Source organism: Orcinus orca, chromosome X, assembly GCF_937001465.1.
Source record: "Orcinus orca chromosome X, mOrcOrc1.1, whole genome shotgun sequence".
NCBI classification, from domain to species: domain Eukaryota; kingdom Metazoa; phylum Chordata; class Mammalia; order Artiodactyla; family Delphinidae; genus Orcinus; species Orcinus orca.
In genome coordinates, this window is record NC_064580.1 from 62971666 (window position 1) to 62994487 (window position 22822).

At 44.0% G+C, this 22822-nt stretch overlaps 1 protein-coding gene, 1 long non-coding RNA gene and 1 other non-coding gene across 3 annotated transcripts in view; 2 read left to right on the top strand and 1 right to left on the bottom strand.

Moving 5' to 3' along the window:
- Positions 1-16148, bottom strand: part of ERCC6L (ERCC excision repair 6 like, spindle assembly checkpoint helicase) — a 50315-nt gene extending 34167 nt beyond the window's left edge. Inside the window, exon 1 of the mRNA XM_012538966.1 lies at positions 16031-16148. Within this exon, the coding sequence (XP_012394420.1) occupies positions 16031-16098 (68 nt within the window). The 5' untranslated portion in view covers positions 16099-16148. The remainder of the gene's footprint in view (positions 1-16030) is intronic.
- Positions 4075-9854, top strand: LOC117198672 (uncharacterized). The gene is made up of 2 exons (XR_007474954.1): positions 4075-5835; positions 7371-9854. It is a non-coding gene; the product is annotated as an uncharacterized LOC117198672 (long non-coding RNA).
- Positions 13934-14040, top strand: LOC117198678 (U6 spliceosomal RNA). Its single transcript, XR_004479898.1, has one exon. It is a non-coding gene; the product is annotated as a U6 spliceosomal RNA (small nuclear RNA).
- Positions 16149-22822: the final 6674 nt, after the last annotated feature.

Here is a 22822-nt window from a genome sequence, read left to right on the forward strand (position 1 = left end):
ATGGTCCAGTGGTTAAGACTCCGTGCTCCTGGGACTTCCCTGGTGGTTGAGTGGTTAAGAATCCGCCTTCCAATGCAGGGGACGTGGGTTCAATCCCTGGTCAGGGAAGTAAGATCCCACATACCGCAGGGCAACTAAGCCTGCACACTGCAACTACTGAGCCCACGTGCTCTAGAGCTCATGTGCCACAACTAGCGAGCCTGCATGCTGCAACGAAAGATCCCACATGCCGCAATGAAGGTCCCGCATGCAGTAACTAAGACCTGATGCAGCCAAATAAATTAATTAATTAAAAAAAATAGATTCCACACTCCCAGTGCAGGGGGCCCGGTTCAATGCTTGGTCAGGGAACTAGATCCTGCACTCTGCAACTAAAGATCCCGCATGCCACAATGAAGATCCCAAGTGCCACAACTAAGACCCGGAGCAGCCAAATAAATGAATAAATAATTTGTAAAAAACAAAAGAGAGTGGATATATGTATAACTGATTCACTTTGCTGTACACCTGAAACTAACGCAACATTGTAAATCAACTATAAGCCAATAAAAACTTTTTAAAAAATAAAGTGTTACCTTAAAATAAAAAAGAGAGACTTATGAAATATAACCAAATGCAGCTTGTGAAACTTCTTTGGATCCTGATTCAAACAAATCAATTATTAAAAGACTTAAGACCATTTGAAAAATGCAAATATGAACTGTGTATTAGCTGATATCAAAGAATTAATTTATTTTGTTAAGCGTGATATGGTACAGTGGTTTTCTAAGAATATGTTCTTTTTTAGAGACGCGCACTGAAATATTTAAGGATGAAATACTATGATGCCTGAGAATTTACTTTAAAGTACAGTAGGGACTTCCCTGCTGGTCGAGTGGTTAAGAATCCACCTTCCAATGCAGAGGACACGGGTTCGATCCCTGGTCAGGGAACTAAGATCCCACATGCCATGGGGCAACTAAGCCCGCACACCACAACTACTGAGCCCGTGCACCACAACTAGAGAGCCCACGTGCTGCAACTAAGACCCAATGCAGCCAAAAATAAAAAAATATTTTTTTAAAAATTAAAATAGGGGCTTCCCTGGTGGCACAGTGGTTGAGAATCTGCCTGCCAATGCAGGGGACACAGGTTCAAGCCCTGGTCTGGGAAGATCCCACATGCCGCGAAGCAACTAGGCCCGTGAGCCACAACTACTGAGCCTGCGCGCCTGGAGCTTGTGCTCCACAACAAGAGAGGCCGCGACAGCGAAAGGTCCGCGCACCACGATGAAGAGTGGCCCCCGCTCGCCACAACTAGAGAAAGCCCTTGCACGGAAACGAAGACCCAACACAGCCAAAAATAAATTAATTAATTAATTAATTAAAAATTAAAATAGAGGACTTCCCTGGTGGCGCAGTGGTTGGGAATCCACCTGCCAATGCAGGGGACACAGGTTCGATCCCTGGTCTGGGAGAATCTCACATGCCACAGAGCAACTGGGCCCATGCGCCACAGCTGCTGAGCCTGCACTCTGGAGACTGTGAGCCACAGCTACTGAGCCCGCATGCCCCAACTACTGAAGCCCACACACCTGGGGCCCGTGCTCCACAACGAGAGGCCACCGCAAGGAGAGGTCTGCGCACCTCAATGAGGAGTGGCCCCCACTTGCCGCAACTGGGGAGAGCTCGCGCGCAGCAGCAAAGACCCAACGCAGCCAAAAAAGACCCCAAAACCAAAAAAAAACCAAAAACAAATAAATTAATTAATTTAATTAAATCTAAAAAATAAATAAATAAAAATAAAGTACATTAGGGACTTCCCTGGTGGTCCAGTGGTTAAGACTCCGAGCTCCCAATGCAGGGGGCCCGGGTTCGATCTCTGGTCAGGGAACTAGATCCCACATGACGCAACTAAGACCTGCATGCCGCAACTAAAGATCCCACACGCCGCAACAAAGTTCCCGCGATCCCACACACTGCAACTAAGACCTGGCACAGCCAAATAAATAAATATTTTTTAAAAAATAAAAAGGGACTTCCCTGGTGGCACCGTGGTTAAGAATCCACCTGCCAATGCAGGGGACACAGGTTCAAGCCCTGGTCTGGGAAGATCCCACATGCCACAGAGCAACTAAGCCCGTGCACCACAACTACTGAGCCTGCGCTCTAGAGCCCATAAGCCACAACTACTGAGCCTACAAGCCACAACTACTAAAGCCTGCGCACCTAGTGCCCGTGCTCCACAACAAGAGAAGCCACCACAATGAGAAGCCCATGCACCACAACGAAGAGTAGCCTCCGCTCGCCACAACTAGTGAAAGCCCATGAGCAGCAACAAAGACCCAACATAGCCAAAAATAAATAAATAAATAAATTTTAAAATAAATAAATAAATAAAACTAAACTTTCAAAAAATTTTTTTAAATAAAGTACATTAGAAGAAAAAGCAAAAGCAATTGGGGATATGAGAAGAAATCAGCAGAATCTAAGAAGCAGCAACAAGTGAGGTAGGAAGAAAGTCAGGAGAGTGAGGGGTCCTGGTGGCCAAATGAGTCTAGCATTTTGTGGAGAAGTGATCAATTCTGTCAAGTACTACTGGTGAGTCAAGGAAGAGGAAGATTATGAACTGACCATTAGATTTATGAAAGTCGACCTTGACAAAAGCAGTTGGAGTAGAATGATAGAAGACAGTGGGTGACATAGAGAATAGAAAGCAGATGGGTGATAGCAAGAGAGAGTTGACAACATAGAGTACAAGCAAGTGAGTAACAGAGAGGGTGACACAGTGAGTGACATGGGAGAGAGGTTGGATGACAGATAAGTAGAGGTCAGATAACTCTGCCAGTCATCATTTATTGCCTCTCAGTTCCAAATTCATCCCTCAGTACCTGCTCTGTGATAATGATAGAATTCCTTTAAGCATCTCTCCTCTACAGCCAGCATGATGTTAAGCTTTCTCAGTAGAGGACGCCTGAGGGACACTGCAGGAGGAGGGGGCTCTCCTGAAGTTGCCAGCTGCCGCTGCACAGGGGGTCAACCAAGTGACACACAGCCACCCACCCAGAACACGCAGTCTTTCAACGATCTTGAAGTCTCCACCTGGCCTGGCGATAACCTTCTTGCAGCCCTCTCTACATCGGAACCAGCCTCCCCAGCAGCTGCCTGTGCCCCAGGTCCCACTCCTTCTGCACTCCTACACCATTGGTTGCTGCTAGCCTGCTCCCCACCTGCACTCCAGAAGGTTGCTTCCTATGAGCCCAGGGAGTGCAGACCAGCTCCAGCCTGGGCAAGCCAGCACACTTCTCTGCTACCCAGTGGGCTGAACTATACCTTCTCCAAGGAGGTCTGAACCTCAGCCTTGGGGAGAGGGCCTCCTTCCAAGTTTGTCCTTCCTTGGGTACTCTCCCTTAGCCCTAGGGCACCATATGGAGTTTCCTTATTTCTTATAGTTACTCATTTATCAATTTAATAACTCTTACTTTAAAATTCCTGTTTTAATATACTGCATGGTTTCTACCTCCTGATTGGACCCAGAATGATACAGTGACAGAGAAAAAAAGAGGATGGGTGACTGAATAAGGGAGTGGGTAACAGAGAAAGAAAGTGGGTAACAGGGAAAGAGTGGGTAACAGAAAGAGAATGGGTAATAGAGGTAGAGTGTAGGTGACAGATGGTGGGTGACAAGAAAGGGGGTACAGAGGTACAGAGTGGGGAGGCTGACAGAGAGACAAAGAGTAAGTGGGTGAGAACGAATGGACGACAGTGTGAGCAGGTAGTTGAGAGTGTGAACAGGTGGGTGACAGAGAGGAGGGGGGGGTAGGGGACAGAGAGATAATGGGAGAGAAGGAGAGAATGAGAGAGAAAGAGAGAACTATGAGTGCCAGAGAGGGAGAGCAGGTGACAGAGGTGGGTGACACAGAGAAAGAGATAATGGACAACAGAAAGAGACAGAGGCAGGGGAGGGAGAGAGGGAGGGAGGGAATGCCAGAAGAAGAGAAAGGGGGCAACAGGGGGAGAGGGACAACACAGAGTGGAAGCAAGCAGGGGGTACAGAGAGCACAAGGGGGCGGTAGACAAGAGAGGAGCTGGTGGGCGGGGATCACCAAGGGAGAGCATGACTGACACAGAGTGTGTGACAGAGTCACTGTATGCGACAGAAGGTGAAGGTGTGGCAAAAGGAAAACGTGCAGAGAGTGTATGACAGCAAGTCTCAGTTCACTTTCATCTTTTGGACAGGAGAGGCAAAGAAACAGGGAAGGAGAGGGACAAAAAAGTGAGGAAAGAGGGAGGAAGAAAGAGAGACAGAGAAACTGTGAGAGCAGGATTGTGCCAAGGAGTAGAATTATGAGCAAGAGAGAAGGGAGAGAATGTAGAGAAGGCGATGCTTTGTGCGAGGCGGTTTTGGTTTGGGGGGATTTGGAAGAGGATGAGAGAGATTGAGACAGATTAGGAGAAATAAAATAGGGATTGGGGGAGTTGAGGGCTCATGAGAGATGGAATGTCAGGAGAGACAGAGAAATGTGAGAAAGGTGGGGATTGTGAGAGTAGATGATGATTGCGAGAGAAGGGGGTGCTTGTTAGGCAGGTGGGAAAGAGACCATTTGAGTATGCTCATAAGAGAGCATGTGGAGTGAGTGAGACAGGTACCAGCATGAGAGGCAGTGTTGGTGAAACCAAGCAGGGCCCTGTGGGGCTCCTGGACACAGAGGCCTTTTTGTCCCCTGTTTCTTGTAGGCAAGGCTCCAGCCACCATGACCTTCCCTGAGTTCCAAAGGGCAGGTTCAAACAGTTGCTAATCAATGGGGGGAAACAGCCAAGAAACCACCTGAGGCAAGATTAAAAGGACCAGAGAAGCTCATCAAGATTAGGAGAGGACCACCTGAGACCCTACACACACCCTAATCTTGTCAGCAACCCCACCTTGGGAAGTATTGTTATAAAACTCCTCATCAGGGCTTCCCTGGTGGTACAGTGGTTAGGAATCCACCTGCCAATGCAGGGGACACGGGTTCGAACCCTGGGCTGGGAAGATCCCACATGCCGCGGCGCAGCTAAGCCCATGTGCCACAACTACCGAGCCTACGCTCTAGAGCCCGGGAGCCACAACTACTGAGCCCGTGTGCCACTACTACTGAAGCCCGCACGCCTAGAGCCCATGCTCCTCAACTAGAGAGGCCACTGCAATGAGAAGCCTGTGTACCACAACGAAGAGTAGCCCCCGCTCACCACAACCAGAGAAAAGTCCACGTGCAGCAACAAAGACCCAATGCAGCCAAAAAATAAAATAAATAAAAATAAGTTAATTAAAAAAAAAACTCCTCATCAAATCCTCGGGGTGGGGGGGTGGGCACATAGTTTTTTGAGGCAGGAGCCCGCTGCCCGCTGTGGCCCCCTTTGCCTGGCAAGGTAATAAAGCTACTCCCTTTCTACTCCTCCAAAGCTCTGCCTCCACATTTCTATTCGGCACTGAACAGAGGCCGGGTTTTCGGCAACAAAATTTGGGGGGCTCGCCTGGTATCTGACTCGTGGGCCGGCAGCCCCGTGGGGACCCTCGGCTTGATCAGACGCTCGGAGGTTTCTCTGCACGCCAGCCTCCTTCGGGAGAGCAGAGGTTTGGAGGACTTCTCTGAGGCCAGATCACTAGGGATGCCCTGCCATAGGGCTGTGCCCCGATAATACCCGGACTGCCATCTCAGTAGTCGGAACTCCAAGATGGAGGTGGAGAACGGGAGAGAGGTTGCCCTAGCAACTGCCAAGGCCACCTTTGCCTTGAGGACACCCCCTCTTCTATCCACATCAGCCCGGACTTCCTGCTCTGAGAAAGCATTTTGGAGAAGGAGAAAAGTAGGATTAGGTATGTCACAACACCTCTGCCAGCATTTTTGCTAAGTCCCCCAGCATGCACACCGAGGCCGCTCGACCTGGTCCGTTTGGGGGAACTCTGGTTCCCGTTTGGGGATTTTCCATTAGGAAGATCCCATTTGTAAGGCGCAACTTGGACCAAGGCCACCAGCTTAGTGGGACTTAGAACCCAGTTTGAACCTCGGGCTGTTTGTTTTGTGTGTGTGTGGCTTCCGTTTGGCTGGCGAGAATTCTGGTTTTGCTTTCAGTTTTGTGCACAGAGCTGTTTAATTCGACTCAATATGGGAAGCGCTTCCTCTTCCTCTCCATCTGACAGTCCCCTAAGGAAGATTTTGGCAGATTTGTCAACCTATAGCTATGAATCTATTTTAATTCTGTTTAGCCAATGTATATTCTTAAAAGTGAGGAGAGGTGGCCTTTGTATGGTGGCCTAAATTATTATACTATTCTTCAGCTAGAATTGTTTTGTCACAGGAATGGAAAGGCTGGAAATTCTCTCCACTCCATCTGGGCTAGCCACTTTGGCCTCACTCCCTTGCAGCAATTGAGCCATTCTGGGCCCCCTGAGAGCCAACTCTGGGTTTGTTCTCTTTCAAGAACTGAGCCAATCTGTTTGGAAGCCTTTGTCCAGGAGTGGAAGTGGAATTTTTAAACTATACCTCCTCTGAGTTTCTGTCTGTGTGGCCATAGCCTATCTGTCATTTGTGTTTTTGTGTGTACTGTTTTGGGGTGAGCCACTCTCGCTTGTGTAGGGTGGGAAAATTCTACCAGATCATTGCGAGCCATTTTGAGTCCTCTGTCTGGGAGTGGAAATGGGCTACATCTTGTCTGATCTTTTGTTTGTGGGACCATGTCTGTTGTCTGTATGTATGTGTCTCAGTACTTGCACTGACTGGTTGAGACGAATAACAGGGCTCACATGTGACAACACCAGTGTACCCTATCGCGTCGGGCTTTGCCTGTGGCAGAATTGTTGGTTGGGATTTTCCCTTTTGGACTAGCCTTGTTGAAACCGTGCACCTCAGATTGGGACTTGAACCCACGTGCCAGGACTCAAACCCAGCCAAAACCCAGACTGGGACTTGAAAACACACGGCCGGGACTCAAACCCAGCCAAAACTCAGATTGGGACTCAAACTCACATGGCTGGGACTCAAACCCAGCCAAAACTCAGATTGGGACTCAAACTCACATGGCTGGGACTCAAACCCAGCCAAAACTCAGATTGGGAGTCGAACCCACAAGGCCGGGACTCGAACCTGGCCAAAACCCACAGTCTTCCAACTGAGATCACATACCTGGCTTCAGGACTTAATGAAGCTCAGGTTCTCTTTTTTTTTTTTTAGAAGTAATGGATTTACTTTACTTTATTTTATTCTTTTAACATCTTTATTGGAGTATAATTGCTTTACAATGGTGTGTTAGTTTCTGCTGTATAACAAAGTGAATCAGCTATACATATACATATATCCCCATATCTCCTCCCTCTTGTGTCTCCCTCCCATCCTCCCTATCCCACCCCTCTAGGTGGTCACAAAGCACCGAGCTGATTAGAAGCTCAGGTTCCTGATGTCCCATCGCAGAAAGAATTCAGTGAGTGACAAAATGATAGGTAAGAAGTGGATTTATTTAGAGAGAAACACACTCCACAGAGTGTGAGCCACCTCAGAAGGTGAGAAAGGCACCAGGGTATGGGGTTGTCAGTTTTTATAGGGGTGGGTAATTTCATAGGCTAATGAGTGGGAGGAATATTCCAGCTTTTTGGGGAAAGGGTGGGGATTTCCAGGAATTGGGCCACAGCCCACTTTTGTTTTTTGGTTTTTTTGCGGTACGCGGGCCTCTCACTGTTGCGGCCTCTCCCGTTGCGGAGCCTGACGCGCAGGCTCAGCAGCCATGGCTCACGGGATCAGCCACTCCGCGGCATGAGGGATCCGCCCGGACCAGGGCACGAACCCACATCCCCTGCATCGGCAGGCAGACTCTCAACCACTGCGCCACCAGGGAAGCCCCACAGCCCACTTTTTGATCCTTATGGTTGGCCTTGGAACTGTCATGGCGCCTGTGGGTGTGTCATTTAGCTTACTGATGTGTTACAATGAGCGTATACTGAGGCTTAAGGTCTAGTGGAAGTCCACTTGTCCTGCCATCTTGGACCCATTTGGTTCTAATCAGTTTATGTCATGTCCTTGGACTATGTCATTCTTTCAAAGGTTGTTCCCTGCCCCCTTCCCTCCTGTTTCATTTTTATGGATGACCAGAGTTCTATTCCATCTTGTAACGGCCCCCCCAGGGTATTTTTACAAAATTAGGAGATCTTCAGCTATGCCCCCATGAAAAGGAATTGTTATTTCTCTCCCCCAGGGCCCTCCGGAACACTTATCTAGACCATCTCTAGTTCCTGAGACTGAAGAAAAAGGCAGGGAAAGAAGGCGTTTTTTGTGGAAGGGGGAAAACTGAGATCTCTGGTTCCGTCTTTATGTAAAAGTTAACTTGTAAATGAGCTCTGTTTAATTGACTAGAAAGTAAGCTCTTACAAACTAAATCTAAATGTCTAGAAAATTGGCCAAGATAAATTTTAGGACCACATGATCTGGGAAATATTCAGTACTGAATTGATATCTGCTATTGAAGGTGGCTTAAGCTTGTTGGTTTGATTAATATAGACATGTCTTAAGAGTCATCAATGTTAAATAATGCAAGTGAGATAAGAGCTTTTGGGTAAACTCTTTAGAAATAATTGTTTTAGGAATGTGTACTTAAGAATAATCTCTTCAGCTGCTTTGTAGCTTAAAAATTTAGAGTTAAGTTAAATGATGGAAGTTTATTGAATAAGTAGGCCGTTTACAAATAAAATAAGATACTGAAACATTAGTTAGTGAATATTGGCTTACCTTGGCAGAGAGAGAAACTAAAGGTATTTGGTGCCACCCTGAGATACTCTCCATAAGAAAGCACATGTTTTTACAGTTGTGCAAGATCAGAATTTTCTAAGATTGGATTAAATCTAATTGGATAAATGGATTTTGTTGGGAGTGGCCTAAGGCAAGACCAGATTTGGTTTCTCCCTTCAACATTTTCTTGGAATACTGCTTTTGATAACAGCTTGTAAATTCCTTTGCCTTTAAGTGATCTGTATTTGCGCTGAAATCTTTTCACTTTGGTTAAGTAAATAAGTATTGTTTGGCAGTTTCTAAAAGTTCTTTTGACCTCCAGCTAACTTTGAGATGCTTCAGAGGGCCCCTGAGTCATCTCAGAGAGAAAGATTTAACTAGGATTATTTGTTATGTTAAATCAAATGTAATCAGTTAAATTAAATGTAATCCCGGTTATTGTAACCAAGTTTCTTTACCGATTACATTGCAATCAGATGTTTAACTATGCCCTTTTTTTAAAAGTCTTTCTGTCATTTATAGACAGTTATTATTGTACTCTGCTTTTACAAAGTGCTTCATCATCAAGATTTATGTGAAGGACCCCTTTTGACAAATATAGATCTCTGATAAATTTCACATCATACTGCTGAGCTGGATAAGAAAAAAAAAATCTTAATGGAGAATCTGATGGCTTCATAAAATGTTAACAAAAGGATTGGTTACTGAGTGAACTAGTGAATATGGTTATAATGTTTTTTTGTTTTTTCTTTTCTTTGGTCTGGAATATCACTGGTTACTTAATATTATAGACTTACTTTGAAAGCAAATGTCTTGGTTTGGCTGTGTTCAATGGAGATGAGGGTAATTTTAGGGAAAAAGATTATGTTTCAATAGATATAAAATTCTAGATCTGTTAATTAAAGTCTGTATTTATGGAAGTTATTGTGTTAGTCACACTTTTGCCCTGATGTTTAGGAGAAAAGAAAAATTACCTAGTAAAGTTATCAGACTGTAATTATTCATGATGTATCACTGTTTGCTTTAGGTCTACTGCTAAAAGCACATGTACAATGCTTATGTGACAATTGGGCATAAATGATAAAATGTATGGCCTATAAAGCGTTTTCTCCTTAACATACCTCTGAGCTTGTTCAGTTTTACTCTGATCAGGTTTCCCCAATGAGGATTAACTAGGCAAATATAAAGAAGGCCTAGCACCTAAGGACATGATCTATACCTGGGGCGAAGAGTTGAATCACCCTGGCACTGAGGGATAGATATTTTGATCATCAACGTCTTCTATTGAAAGACTTGCAATCAAAAGGGGAAATGAAAGAAAAAAAATCTGCACTGATTGAAGTATGAGGAAGTCACTCTGGCCTATGCATGGTTTAACTTTAAAAAGCAGCCTATTTTGTGGCCTTTCAGACATGCATTGTACATCTCCTTTAACGCTGAGGAGGGGAATGCATTTGAAAGTCAAAATGGAGTAACTATGGTAAAACTAGGTGACCACTGTGGATGTGATTCCAGATGCATTTATTCCTGTATTGTTGCAAACTTGAATTTTCTGAGCTATATCAGACTCTGGGATGCCACAAGAATTTAAAAATTCCCCCACCCTCTTCAACGAGATTTTGGTTAAAGATTTAAGAGGATTACACCTGGTTCAAGGTGGAGTAGAGGCCTTTCCAGCCAGAATAGGAAAAGCATCTGGAAGTGACAAAAACACTTCTTAAGGACATTATTTCTAGGTACTGCCTTTCCTCTACTATTCAGAGTAGCAATGGATCTGCTTTTGTCGCAGAAATAACACAAACAGCAAATAAAGCTTTAGGTATAAAATGGAAACTTCACTCAGCATGGAGACCCCAATCTACAGGAAAAGCTAAGAAGATGAATCACAGGAAACCCATCTAAAATGGGACAAGGTCTTGCCAATTGCTCTCCTCTGTATACTGGTGGCCCCTAGAAGCTGGCTAGGATTGAGCCTTTATGAAATTATATACAGGAGACCATTCTTAGCTCCTAAGAGTAAAAAGAAAGAGAAACATTTCTAATGTAGGAAGAAAGAAGTTAAACAGTATGTAAAACAGGTTGGTCAATTGTTAACTGCTATGCATAAGTTTATGTTCCACAGGTCTCCCCCTTGCCTGGAAGTTCCCTTACATCCCTTCAAAGCGGGAGACCAGGTGCTGCTGAAGGTTTGGAAAAAACAAGGACCCGAGTGACAGCTGGAGGAAAAATGGAAGGGGCCATACAAGATGTCCTCCTTACTTTTCACACCTCCTTAAAACTGGATGGAGTTAAACCATGAATACATCACACTAGAGTAAAAAGATTATCTGAAACCGATGAACCCAGCCTGCCCCCAGCCTGCCCACAGCAGAGGAACAGACCTGCAGGAAATCGATGTCTCACCCTTTGGGAAACCTTAAGTATTTGTTCCAACAACCAGAATGAAAGTTCTGTTTTCTTATCCTTTCTCATACCTTTTACCTACAAAACTATAGATTCATATGCTGACTCTTTCAATAATTCTAACTGCTAGATATGTGGTCAGTTTCCTACTTCCAGGTCTTCGGGATTGCCTTGGTGGGTTTCCTCCCTTACAGGGAATGGTTTGGAAACAACTGGCTTCAGACATATTCTCCTGAATTCCTAAGGAAATTAGATCTATTCTGTCTACTAAAGTTCTAGTTGTCACTCCTCTTGCCTCTAACCTGGTCTGTTGTATCAAAATGGCAGAACAAGGGATTGAGATCTTAATCATATAAGACTCAGATCCAGAACTTGGAACTCAAATATTTCTAATTTGGTATCTATTCCCCAAAATTTAGGCAGGACTATGCCCCATCTCAGCAGAAGTAGTCAGAGCGGTTGTTGACGCGTTCCCTAAAAGATCTGGGGAAACATAAAACCAAAGTGGGGATTAAAACTGAGTCCCCTGCCGAGTTTATAATTAACATCTTTATCCAAAACGATCGTTCCCTTTTCTCATCCAATATCTGTTCTCCTCAAGACTGAGGAGTATCAAAGAAAAGCGGGACGTGAAACTAAGCAGGGCCCGTGCGGCTCCTGGACACGGACGCCTTTTTGTCCCCTGTTTCTTGTAGGCAAGACTCCAGCGGCCATGACCTCCCCTGGATTCCAAAGGGCAGATTCAAACATTTGCTAATCAATGGGGGGGGGGGGAACAGCCAAGAAACCACCTGAAGCAAGATTAAAAGGACCAGAGAAGCTCATCAAGATTAGGAGACAACCACCTGAGACCCTACACACACCCTAATCTTGTCAGCAACCCCACCTTGGGAAGCACTGTTATAAAACTCATCAAATCCTCCTGGGGGGGGGGCGATGGGGACACATAGTTTTCGAGGCAGGAGGCTGCTGTGTCCCCCTTTGCCTGGCAAAGTAATAAAGCTACTCCTCCAAAGCTCTGTCTCCTGCGTATCTATTAGGCAACACTGGGGAATAAGCACAAGCTGCTTGCTCAGGGAAAGGACGGGATGGGGGACTAAAGGTCTTAAGCCTTATCCCCATTTTCCAGATGAGAAAATTGAGGCTCAGAAGTCAGGGGACTTACTTGAGGCCTCCCAGCTAACAAGTGCCAGAGTCATAATTTGAACCCCAAATGGCCCAACTCTGAAGCCAGCACTCTACCCCCCACACACTTCCTCCCTCTGTTTTCCCCAAGTCTTCTTTAAGGAAGTCATGTAACTCAGTCCAAAGATGTGTTTCACTCCTCTGTAAGACCTTTTGTCTTCTAACAGCCTTAAAACATTCTTTTTTTTGGAAAGGGAGATGGAACTATTCCACTGCTCCGATTGATTTCTTTGTACTACAACAAAATTTAAAACTTCTGTGCATCAAAGGACACAATCAACAGAGTGAAAAGGCAACTTACAGAATGGGAGAAAATATTTGCAAATCATACATCTGGTAAGAAGTTAATATCCAGAGTATATAAGGAATTACAACTCAACAACAACGAAACAAGCAACCCAATTAAAAAATGGGCAAAGGACTAGAATAGATATTTCTCCAAAGAAAATATACAAATGGTCAATAAGCACATGAAAAGATGCTCAACATCACTAACCATTAGAGAAGTGCAAATCAAAACCCCAATGAAATACCATTTCAATATCGTTAGGATGGCTAGTAACAACAACAACAACAACAGAATAAGTGTTGAAGAGAATGTGAAGACATTGGAACCCTTGGGCACTGTTGGTGGGAGTGTAAAATGGTGCTGCTGCCATAGAAGACAGTATGGCAGTTCCTCAAAAAATTAAAAGTAGAATTACCATATGATCCAGCAATCCCACTTCTGGATATATACCCAAAAGAATTGAAAGCAGGAGCTCAAAGAGATATCTGTACACCCACATTCACAGCAGCACTATTCACAATAGTCAAGAGATGGAAGCAACCCAAATATCCATCAACAGATAAATGAATAAACAAAATGTGACCTTATGCATACAATGGAACATTATTCAGTCTTAAAAAGCAAGGAAATCCTGTCACATGGCACAACATGGATAAATCTTGAGGACATTATGCTACATAAAATAAACCAGTCGTGGGCTTCCCTGGTGGCGCAGTGGTTAAGAATCCGCCTGCCAATGCAGGGGACATGGGTTCGATCCCTGGCCCGGGAAGATCCCACATGCCTTGGAGAAACTAAGCCCGTGCGCCACAACTACTGAGCCTGCGCTCTAGAGCCCATGAGCCACAACTACTGGACCCACATGCCACAACTACTGAAGCCCACGCACCTATAGCCAGTGCTCTGCAACAAAGAGAAGGCACAACAATGAAAAGACAGATCACCGCAACGAAAGAGTAGCCCCTGCTCGCCACAACTAGAGAAAGCCTGCGCACAGCAAAAAAGACCCAACACAGCCAAAAATAAAAATAAATTTATTTTAAAAATTAAAAAAATAAAAAATAAACCAGTCACAAAAAGACAAATACTGTATGATTGTACTTATATATAAGGTCCCTAGAGAAGTCAAATTCACAGAGAAAGTAGAATGGTGGTTGCCAGGGGCTGGGGGAGAGAAGAATGAGGAATTCTTGTCTAATAGGTATAGAGTTTTAGTTTTGCAAGATGAAAAGAGTTCTGGAGATGGATGATGGTAATGGTTGAACAACAATGTTAATGTATTTAATACCACTGAACTGTACACTTAAGAAGAGTTAAAATGGGTGCTCACTTTGGCAGCACTTATACTAAAATTGGAACAATACAGAGAAGATTAGCATGGCCTCTGTGCAAGGATGACACGCAAATTCGTGAAGCATTCCGCATTTTTGGAGTTTGGGATTAGCAGATGCGAACTATTATATATAGAATGGATAAACAACAAGGTCCTACTGTATAGCACAGGGAACTATATTCAATATCCTGTAATAAACCATAATGAAAAAGAATATGAAAAAGTATACCTGAAACTAACACGATACTGTAAATCAACTATACTTCAATTTAAAAAGATTTTTTTTAATTTTAAAGACTATAAGTATAAATGAATCACTTTGCTATATACCAGAAACTAACACAACATTGTAAATAAAAACACTTCCAGAAAAAATAAATTTAAAAAAAATAATGGTTAAGATGGTAAATTTTATGTTGATTTTATAATAATTTAAAGAAAATTTTAAATGCTCATTCCCACATCACCATGTCCTCCACCCTTAGCCATCTGGTGAATGATTAGTTTCTCAACACCAATGTCTCCTCTTGTGAGCCCTTCCCTTAGCTCACTGATCCTTGTAGTTGGCCATTCCCTCCTGTAGTATGCCTTGCACATTGTACCTCTTACAGCACTTATCAAACAATATAGCAATTATGGTCTACCTATCCCTTTCCACCACTAGATTATAAGCAGTTTGGGGGCAGGGACAGTGTTTTACTCCTCTCTGTATACCCTAGGCCTGGGGCTTGGTAGACTGGAAAAACCCAAGAAAGGCTTTTGTAGGGGGGTATCTTAAAATTAATGTTTATTTTTGTATATTAAAGCACAGCATACACAAAAATCATTGAAAAACTACAAAAGGAAAATATTTTACCATATATAACAAGAATTTTAAATCTTTGATATATTAATATATATTTAAATAATTTTAAAAAGCTAGTTCCAAACAGAAATGAGTGTTGAACCTTGACTGAAAATGTATACATTAAATTATAAACATAAAATTGAATAATAGAAAATATTTAAATTTAGTAAGAATAATATCATAAGGCATTACCAATCTTTATTAAAAGAAAATGGATTTCAAAATGGTAATTTTGTGATACAGCCACTATGGAGAACAGTATGGAGGTTCCTTAAAAAACTAAAAATAGAACTACCATACGACTCAGCAATCCCACTACTGGGCATATACCCTGAGAAAACCATAATTCAAAAAGAGTCATGTACCAAAATGTTCATTGCAGCTCTATTTACAATAGCCAGGACATGGAAGCAACCTAAGTGTCCATCCACAGATGAATGAATGAAGATGTGGCACATATATACAATGGAATATTACTCAGCCATAAAAAGAAACGAAATTGAGTTATTTGTAGTGAGGTGGATGGTCCTAGAGTCTGTCATACAGAGTGAAGTAAGTCAGAAAAAGAAAAACAAATTCCGTATGCTAACATATATATGGAATCTTAAAAAAAAAAAAAGATTCTGAAGAACCTAGGGGGAGGGCTGGAATAAAGACCCAGATGTAGAGAATGGACCTGAGGACATGGGGAGGGGGAAGGGTAAGCTGTGACAAAGTGAGAGAGTGGCATGGATATATATACACTACCAAATGTAAAACAGATAGCTAGTGGGAAGCAGCCGCATAGCACAGGGAGATTAGCTCGGTGTTCTGTGTCCACCTAGAGGGGTGGGATAGGGAGGGTGGGAGGCAGACGCAAGAGGGAGGAGATATGGGGATATATGTATATGTATAGCTGATTCACTTTGTTATAAAGCAGAAAGTAACACTCCATTGTAAAGCAATTATACTCCAATAAAGATGTTAAAAAAAATGGTGATTTTGAAAGCTGCAGACCCGAGGAAGCCTGGATCGATTGAAGTTCTGGCTCTTAAGGAGTTCATACCGGAGTTACTTGACCCGGGGCATCGGGGGCTCCCCAGGCTTTAGAAACCACGCCTCCTCCGAGAACACGGCCGCGCGTCTCATAAGGCTCCACCTCAACAGTTTGGGCCCCTGGGAGGGTCCAAGGGACCCCACACCCACACCCACTCCCGGCCAGGGCCTGTGAACTAGACCCGCCCAGCGACCCAAATGTACCTCAGGTAACGGGCAGCCTGCTCTGGGCTTAAGGCCCCAGCTTCCGCAAACCCTCGGGACGCCTCCATGACCCTCAGATCGGGCTCCGTGTATCTCGACCGCGGATTGAACTTCCCTCGTTCCCGCCCTGCGCATGAGCCTTGCGCGTGGAGGCGGGGCAGGGCCAACGGACAGTGTAGCGGCCGGCCAATCCACTGCACGAGCTCCGGCGCCACCGCCTGAGCCCCGCCCACGAAGGTCGCGCGCATGCGCCTACGCGCGCTTGGCGGGGTGTAGAGGAGGTAGCTGAGCCCGTGGCGGGGGCTGGGTTGTGTCCTCTTGTCGTCTCTTGCATTTTCAATCTAGTCCAAACCACGCTGCGGCGAATTCTTGTGTGCGTGTGATATCCTTGTGAGTGGAGTAGACCGCCTGATATGATTTCGGTCGTTTTAGTGGCCCTTAGAAACCTCCTCCACGGCCTAGATCCCCAAATATCCTCCCTTCCCTGATCGCCAACGTCTGGTACCGAGCGTGTTTTGAATTCATACACACTAGGAGGCATAGTCCTCGTGATTTAAACTCACAGTAAAGAAGAGTCTTCAAGAACCAAGCCAAAAGTCTCATTTGAGAAATAAGTAGTGCTGTTGTGTATGGTCACCACCATTTCTTCAGAAGCTCCAACTGAGATGCAGTCATATTTTCAAAGGCAGAGCTCAGGGCTTCAGGTAACGTGGTGACTGAGTTTAAGTGGCTTCCTTGGGCAATGCTAAATAGGTTTGTGAGCCAACAAAAATTGTCCTTTTTCACATGCTGGCAAGAACATGGACATTAAGATTCCTCGAGGCACTAATTAACATTCAGTATTTGAAAACTCACCTATTGACCCAGTCATACGCCTATCACATATCCAGAAGATTTTAAGCTTTTTGTAAATTTCATAGAACGTTAGTGTTAAGGGAAACACCGACTGAAACCACCCGCCCTGGCCAGGCACCATAGTAACCACTTGCGTGAGTTATCTTAAAACAGGAGGTCCTGGTAAGGAATACGGAGCTAACAAGCTACCAGCAACCAGAGTTAAAAAGGGAACTTAAAGAAGGTGGTCTACTTTCCTGGTTTATATGACTTTAAGTCATATGTTCATGTGACTTTAGGCCCTCTGTTAAGAGGGCTTTTAGTATACCACTACTATCCCCATTTTTCAGATGTGAAAATTGAGGCTCAGAGAAATAAATTGACTTGGCCTAAGGTTCCAAAGCTGGGAAATGGTAGGGCCAGAATTCCATACCTAGTCTATGTGAACACAAATCTGTGCTCATTCACAGTGTCACACTGCCTATTGCTGCAAAGAAGAGGGGAGTGGTGGGAAATGAGGTTTCAGGGTTAGTTGGAAGCCAGTTTGTGAAGGAGCTTGTTTACCCTGCTGAAGTGTTTGAAGCACTTCTTCTCCTGGAGGCAAGTTTGAATTGGGGATGGGGGGTGGGGAGTCAAGTGTATAGGTGCCCTGGGTACCCAAAGGATGAGGGTGGTGAGAAGAAGGGCTGGTGGAGAGAATTCCATTGAAGAGAGAGATACGAGCACAAAAATCTTTATCTTGAGTCTGAGGAAGGCCATCTCTAGTTGTGCTTTGGCTCAGTGTCTGCCATCATCACTCATACCCTTGGAATTGTTGAGAACCCAGGATGAAGCAAAGCAGAACCCTGATTGCTGCCTTAGGCAACTGCCCCTATGTTGGCTTTGGAGAAAAGCTAAAAGGATGGCCCTCAGGAGCCATGCTGCTCCCTGTCTGTTTCCCTGGGACAGTGATCTCCAAACGCCCTGATCATTAGATAAAAGGACCAACCCTCCTGCTTACCTGCCCTTAGGCTACTGGATTTTTCTCAGTGCCATTTTCACACAGCCACAGGACTCCCCCTCTTTAAACACAAAGTCCTCCAGCTCTCCTTCCCTCCCCCTCAGTCCTGCAGTAGCTGCTTCCTTTGGGCCCTTCTCAGTGCCTTCTGGAGTGCCAGCTCCCACCACAGGGTGCCAATGACCTAGGAAACTTGCCACCCATGACTCCTAGTCCTCCTCTGTAAATGTTCACACACATTCAGAGAGGTTGGGGAGGATTTAGAGTGGATAAACGGAGAGAATAAAAAGAAGATCAAAATAAGAGTTACCACTCATACTGAAGAATAAAAACCATATGATCATCTCAATAGATGCAGAAAAAGCTTTTGATAAAATTCAACACCCATTTATGATAAAAACTCTCCGGAAAGTGGGCATAGAGGGATCCTACCTCAACATAATAAAGGCCATATACGACAAACCCACAGCAAACATCATTCTCAATGGTGAAAAACTGAAAGCAATTCCTCTAAGATCAGGAACAAGACAAGGATGTCCACTCTCGCCACTATTATTCAACATAGTTTTGGAAGTCCTAGCCATGGCAATCAGAGAAGAAAAAAATAAAAGGAATACAAATTGGAAAAGAAGAAGTAAAACTGTCACTGTTTGCAGATGACATGACACTATACATAGAGAACCCTAAAGATGCCACCAGAAAACTACTAGAGCTAAACAATGAATTTGGTAAAGTTTCAGGATACAAAATGCACAGAAATCTCTGGCATTCCTATACACTAACAACGAAAGATCAGAAAGAGAAATTAAGGAAACAATCCCATTCACGATTGCAACAAAAAGAATAAAATACCTAGGAATAAACCTACCTAAGGAGGTAAAAGACCTGTACTCAGAAAACTATAAGACACTGATGAAAGAAATCAAAGATAACACAAACAGATGGAGAGATATACCATGTTCTTGCATTGGAAGAATCAATACTGTGAAAAAGACTATACTACCCAAAGCAATCTACATATTCAATGCAATCCCTATCAAATTACCAGTGGCATTTTTTACAGAACTAGAACAAAAAATATCTTAAAATTTGTATGGAGACACAAAAGACCCCGAATAGCCAAAGCAGCCTTGAGGGAACAAAACGGAGCTGGAGGAATCAGACTCCCTGACTTCAGACTATACTACAAAGCTACAGTAATCAAGATAATATGGGGGTTTCTCTGCTGGCGCAGTGGTTGAGAATCTGCCTGCCAATGCAGGGGACACGTGTTTGTGTCCTGGTCTGGGAGGATCCCACATGCCGCGGAGCAACTAGGCCCGTGAGCCACAACTACTGAGCCTGCGCATCTGGAGCCTGTGCTCTGCAACAAGAGAGGCCGCGATAGTGAGAGGCCCGTGCACCGTGACGAAGAGTGGCCCCCGCTTGCCACAACTAGAGAAAGCCCCTTGCACAGAAACGAAGACCCAACACAGCCAAAAATGAATAAATAAATAAATAAATTTATTTAAAAAAAAAAAAGACAATATTGTAGGGCTTCCCTGGTGGCGCAGTGGTTAAGAATCTGCCGGCCAATGCAGGGGACACGGGTTTGAGCCCTGGTCCGGGAAGATCCTGCATGCTGTGGAGCAACTAAACGCATGCGCCGCAACTACTGAGCCTGTGCTCTAGAGCCTGCGAGCCACAACTACTGAGCCCGTGAGCCACAACTACAGAAGCCCACGTGCCTAGAGCCCATGCTCTGCAACAAGAGAAGCCATCGCAATGAGAAGCCTGTGCACCACAATGAAGAGTAGCCCCCATTCGCCGCAACTAGAGAAATACCACGTGCAGCAACAAAGAAGACCCAACACAGCCAAAAATAAATAAATAAAATTAATTAATTAATTAAAGAAAAAAAGACAATATGGTACTGGCACAAAAGCAGAGATATAGATCATTGGAACAGGGTAGAAAGCCCAGAGATAAACCCACGCACACATGGTCAACTAATCTATGACAAACCAGTGGAGAAAAAACAGTCTCTTCAATAAGTGGTGCTGGGAACACTGGACAGGTACATGTAGAAGAATGAAATTAGAACACTCCCTAACACCATACACAAAAATAAACTCAAAATGGATTAGAGACCTAAATGTAAGACCAGACACTATAAAACTCTTAGAGGAAAACATAAGAAGAACACTCTTTGACATAAATCACAGCAAAATCTTTTTTGATCCACCTCCTAGAGTAATGGAAATAAAAACAAAAATAAACAAATGAGACCTAATGAAACTTAAAAGCTTTTGCAAAGCAAAGGAAACTACAAAAAAGATGAAAAGACAACCCTCAGAATGGAAGAAAATTTTTGCAAATGAATCAATGGACAAAGGATTAATCTCCAAAATATATAAACAGCTCATGCAGCTCAATATTAAAAAAAAACAAACAACCCAATCAAAAAATGGGCAGAATGGGGGCTTCCCTGGTGGCGCAGTGGTTGAGAGTCCGCCTGCCGATGCAGGGGACATGGGTTCGTGCCCCAGTCTGGGAAGATCCCGCATGCTGCGGAGCGGCTAGGCCTGTGAGCCATGGCCACTGAGCCTGCGCGTCCGGAGCCTGTGCTCCACAACGGGAGAGGCAACAGCAGTGAGAGGTCCGTGTACCGCAAAAAAAAAAAAAAAAAAAAAAAATGGGCAGAAGACCTAAATAGACATTTCTCCAAAGAAGACATACAGATGGCCAAGATGCACATGAAAAGCTGCTCAACATCACTAATTCTTAGAGAAATGCAAATCAAAACTACAATGAGGTATCACCTGACACCAGTTAGAATGAGCATCATCAGAAAATCTACAAACAACAAATGTTGGAGAGGGTGTAGAGAAAAGGGAACCCTCTTGCACTGTTGGTGGGAATGTAAATTGATACAGCCACTATGGAGAACAGTATGGAGGTTCCTTAAAAAACTAAAAATAGAACTACCATACGACTCAGCAGTCCCACTACTGGGCATATACCCAGAGAAAACCATAACTCAAAAAGACACATGCGGGGCTTCCCTGGTGGCACAGTGGTTGAGAGTCCGCCTGCCGATGCAGGGGACACGGGTTCGTGCCCCGGTCCGGGAAGATCCCACATGCCGTGGAGCGGCTGGGCCCGTGAGCCATGGCAGCTGAGCCTGCGCGTCCGGAGGCTGTGCTCCACAATGGGAGAGGCCACAGCTGTGAGGGGCCCGCGTACTGCAAAAAAAAAAAAAAAAAAGGACACATGCACCCCAATGTTCACTGCAGCACTATTTACAATAGCCAGGTCATGGAAGCAACCTAAATGCCCATCGACAGACGAATGGATAAAGAAGATGTGGTAGGGACTTCCCTGGTAGCACAGTGGTTAAGAATCGGCCTGCCAATGAAGGGGACATGGGTTTGAACCTTGGTCTGCGAAGATTCCACATGCCATGGAGCAACTAAGCCCATGTGCCACAACTACTGAGCTAGCGCTCTAGAGCCCGTGAGCCACAACTGCTGAGCCTGTGTGCCACAACTACTGAAGCCTGTGTGCCTAAAGCCTGTGCTCCGCAACAAGAGAAGCCACTGCAATGAGAAGCCCTCACACCGCAATGAAGAGTAGCCCCTGCTTGCCACAACTACAGAAAGCCCATGTGCAGCGACCAAGACCCAACGCAATCAAAAATAATAAATAAATAAATAAAATTAATTCTTTAAAAAAAAAGATGTGGTACATATATACAATGGAATATTACTCAGCCATAAAAAGGAACGAAATTGGATCATTTGTAGTACGTGGATGGATCTAGAGACTGTCATAGAGAGTTAAGTAAGTCAGAAAGAGACAAACAAATATCGTATATTAACGCATATATGTGGAACCTAGAAATATGGTACAGATGAACCGGTTTGCTGGGCAGAAATAGAGACACAGATGTAGAGAACAAACATATGGACACCAAGTGGGGAAAGTGGCAGGGGGGCTGGTGGTGGGATGAATTGGGAGATTGGGATTGATATATATATACAGTAATATGTATAAAATAGATAACTAATAAGAACCTGCTGTATAAGAAAATAAATTAAATAAAATTCAAAAAAAAAAACAAATCCAGTGCCAAGGGCCCCATCTCAAATCTCCTGGAACTATCTTTTTCAGAGATATGCTTGTGTAGCCAATAGCCCCAGTTACTGCAGTTACAAATCAGTATAGTGTGTTCAGACCGCCATCCTCCTATGATTCATCAGGGAAGTGATTAAATAAATTAAGTGTACTGAATTGCTTTAGAGACCAGGGAATGAAAAATATATGCTTATTTCTCTTCTTTCTTTTGTATTCCTTTTCAAACAAATAAGTACTCCATAAGCATTAATTAAAAAAAAATGAGTTACTACTATATTCCATTTATGTGTCAGGCCCTGTTCAAAGCACTTTACTTTTATTAACTCTCTTGGCTGTTCCTCATTTCACATCTACCCCCAAAGCAAGGGCTTGAATTCTCACTGCTTCTCTCAAGGCAATGGAGTTTTTTAAACCTTCCCTAATTATTGTTAATTTTTAAAGTGTGATGGTGGTATTGTTGCATGTTTTAAAGCCCTTATCTGCTAGAAATACATAATGGAGTATTCTCAGATAAAATGATATGACACCTGGGATTTACATTAAAATACTCCAGTAGAGAGAAAAATGAGAGACAGATAAACATGGATTGGCAAAATGTTGATAATTGTTGAAGCTTGTTACAGAGGTTCATTATCCTCTTCTCTCTACTTCTCTGCATGTTTGAAAATTTCCATAATAAAAATTTTAAAAAAACCTTTGCTTCCTAATCTGCAGATTACACTGAGTCACCCACATTCACAGACCGGAAATAAGATAATGAGGCCTTGTGGGAGAGTTCAGAATAGGTAAATGGAGAGATGGATGAGGCAGAATGCGAACAATAGCTACTACTGGGACTTCCTTGG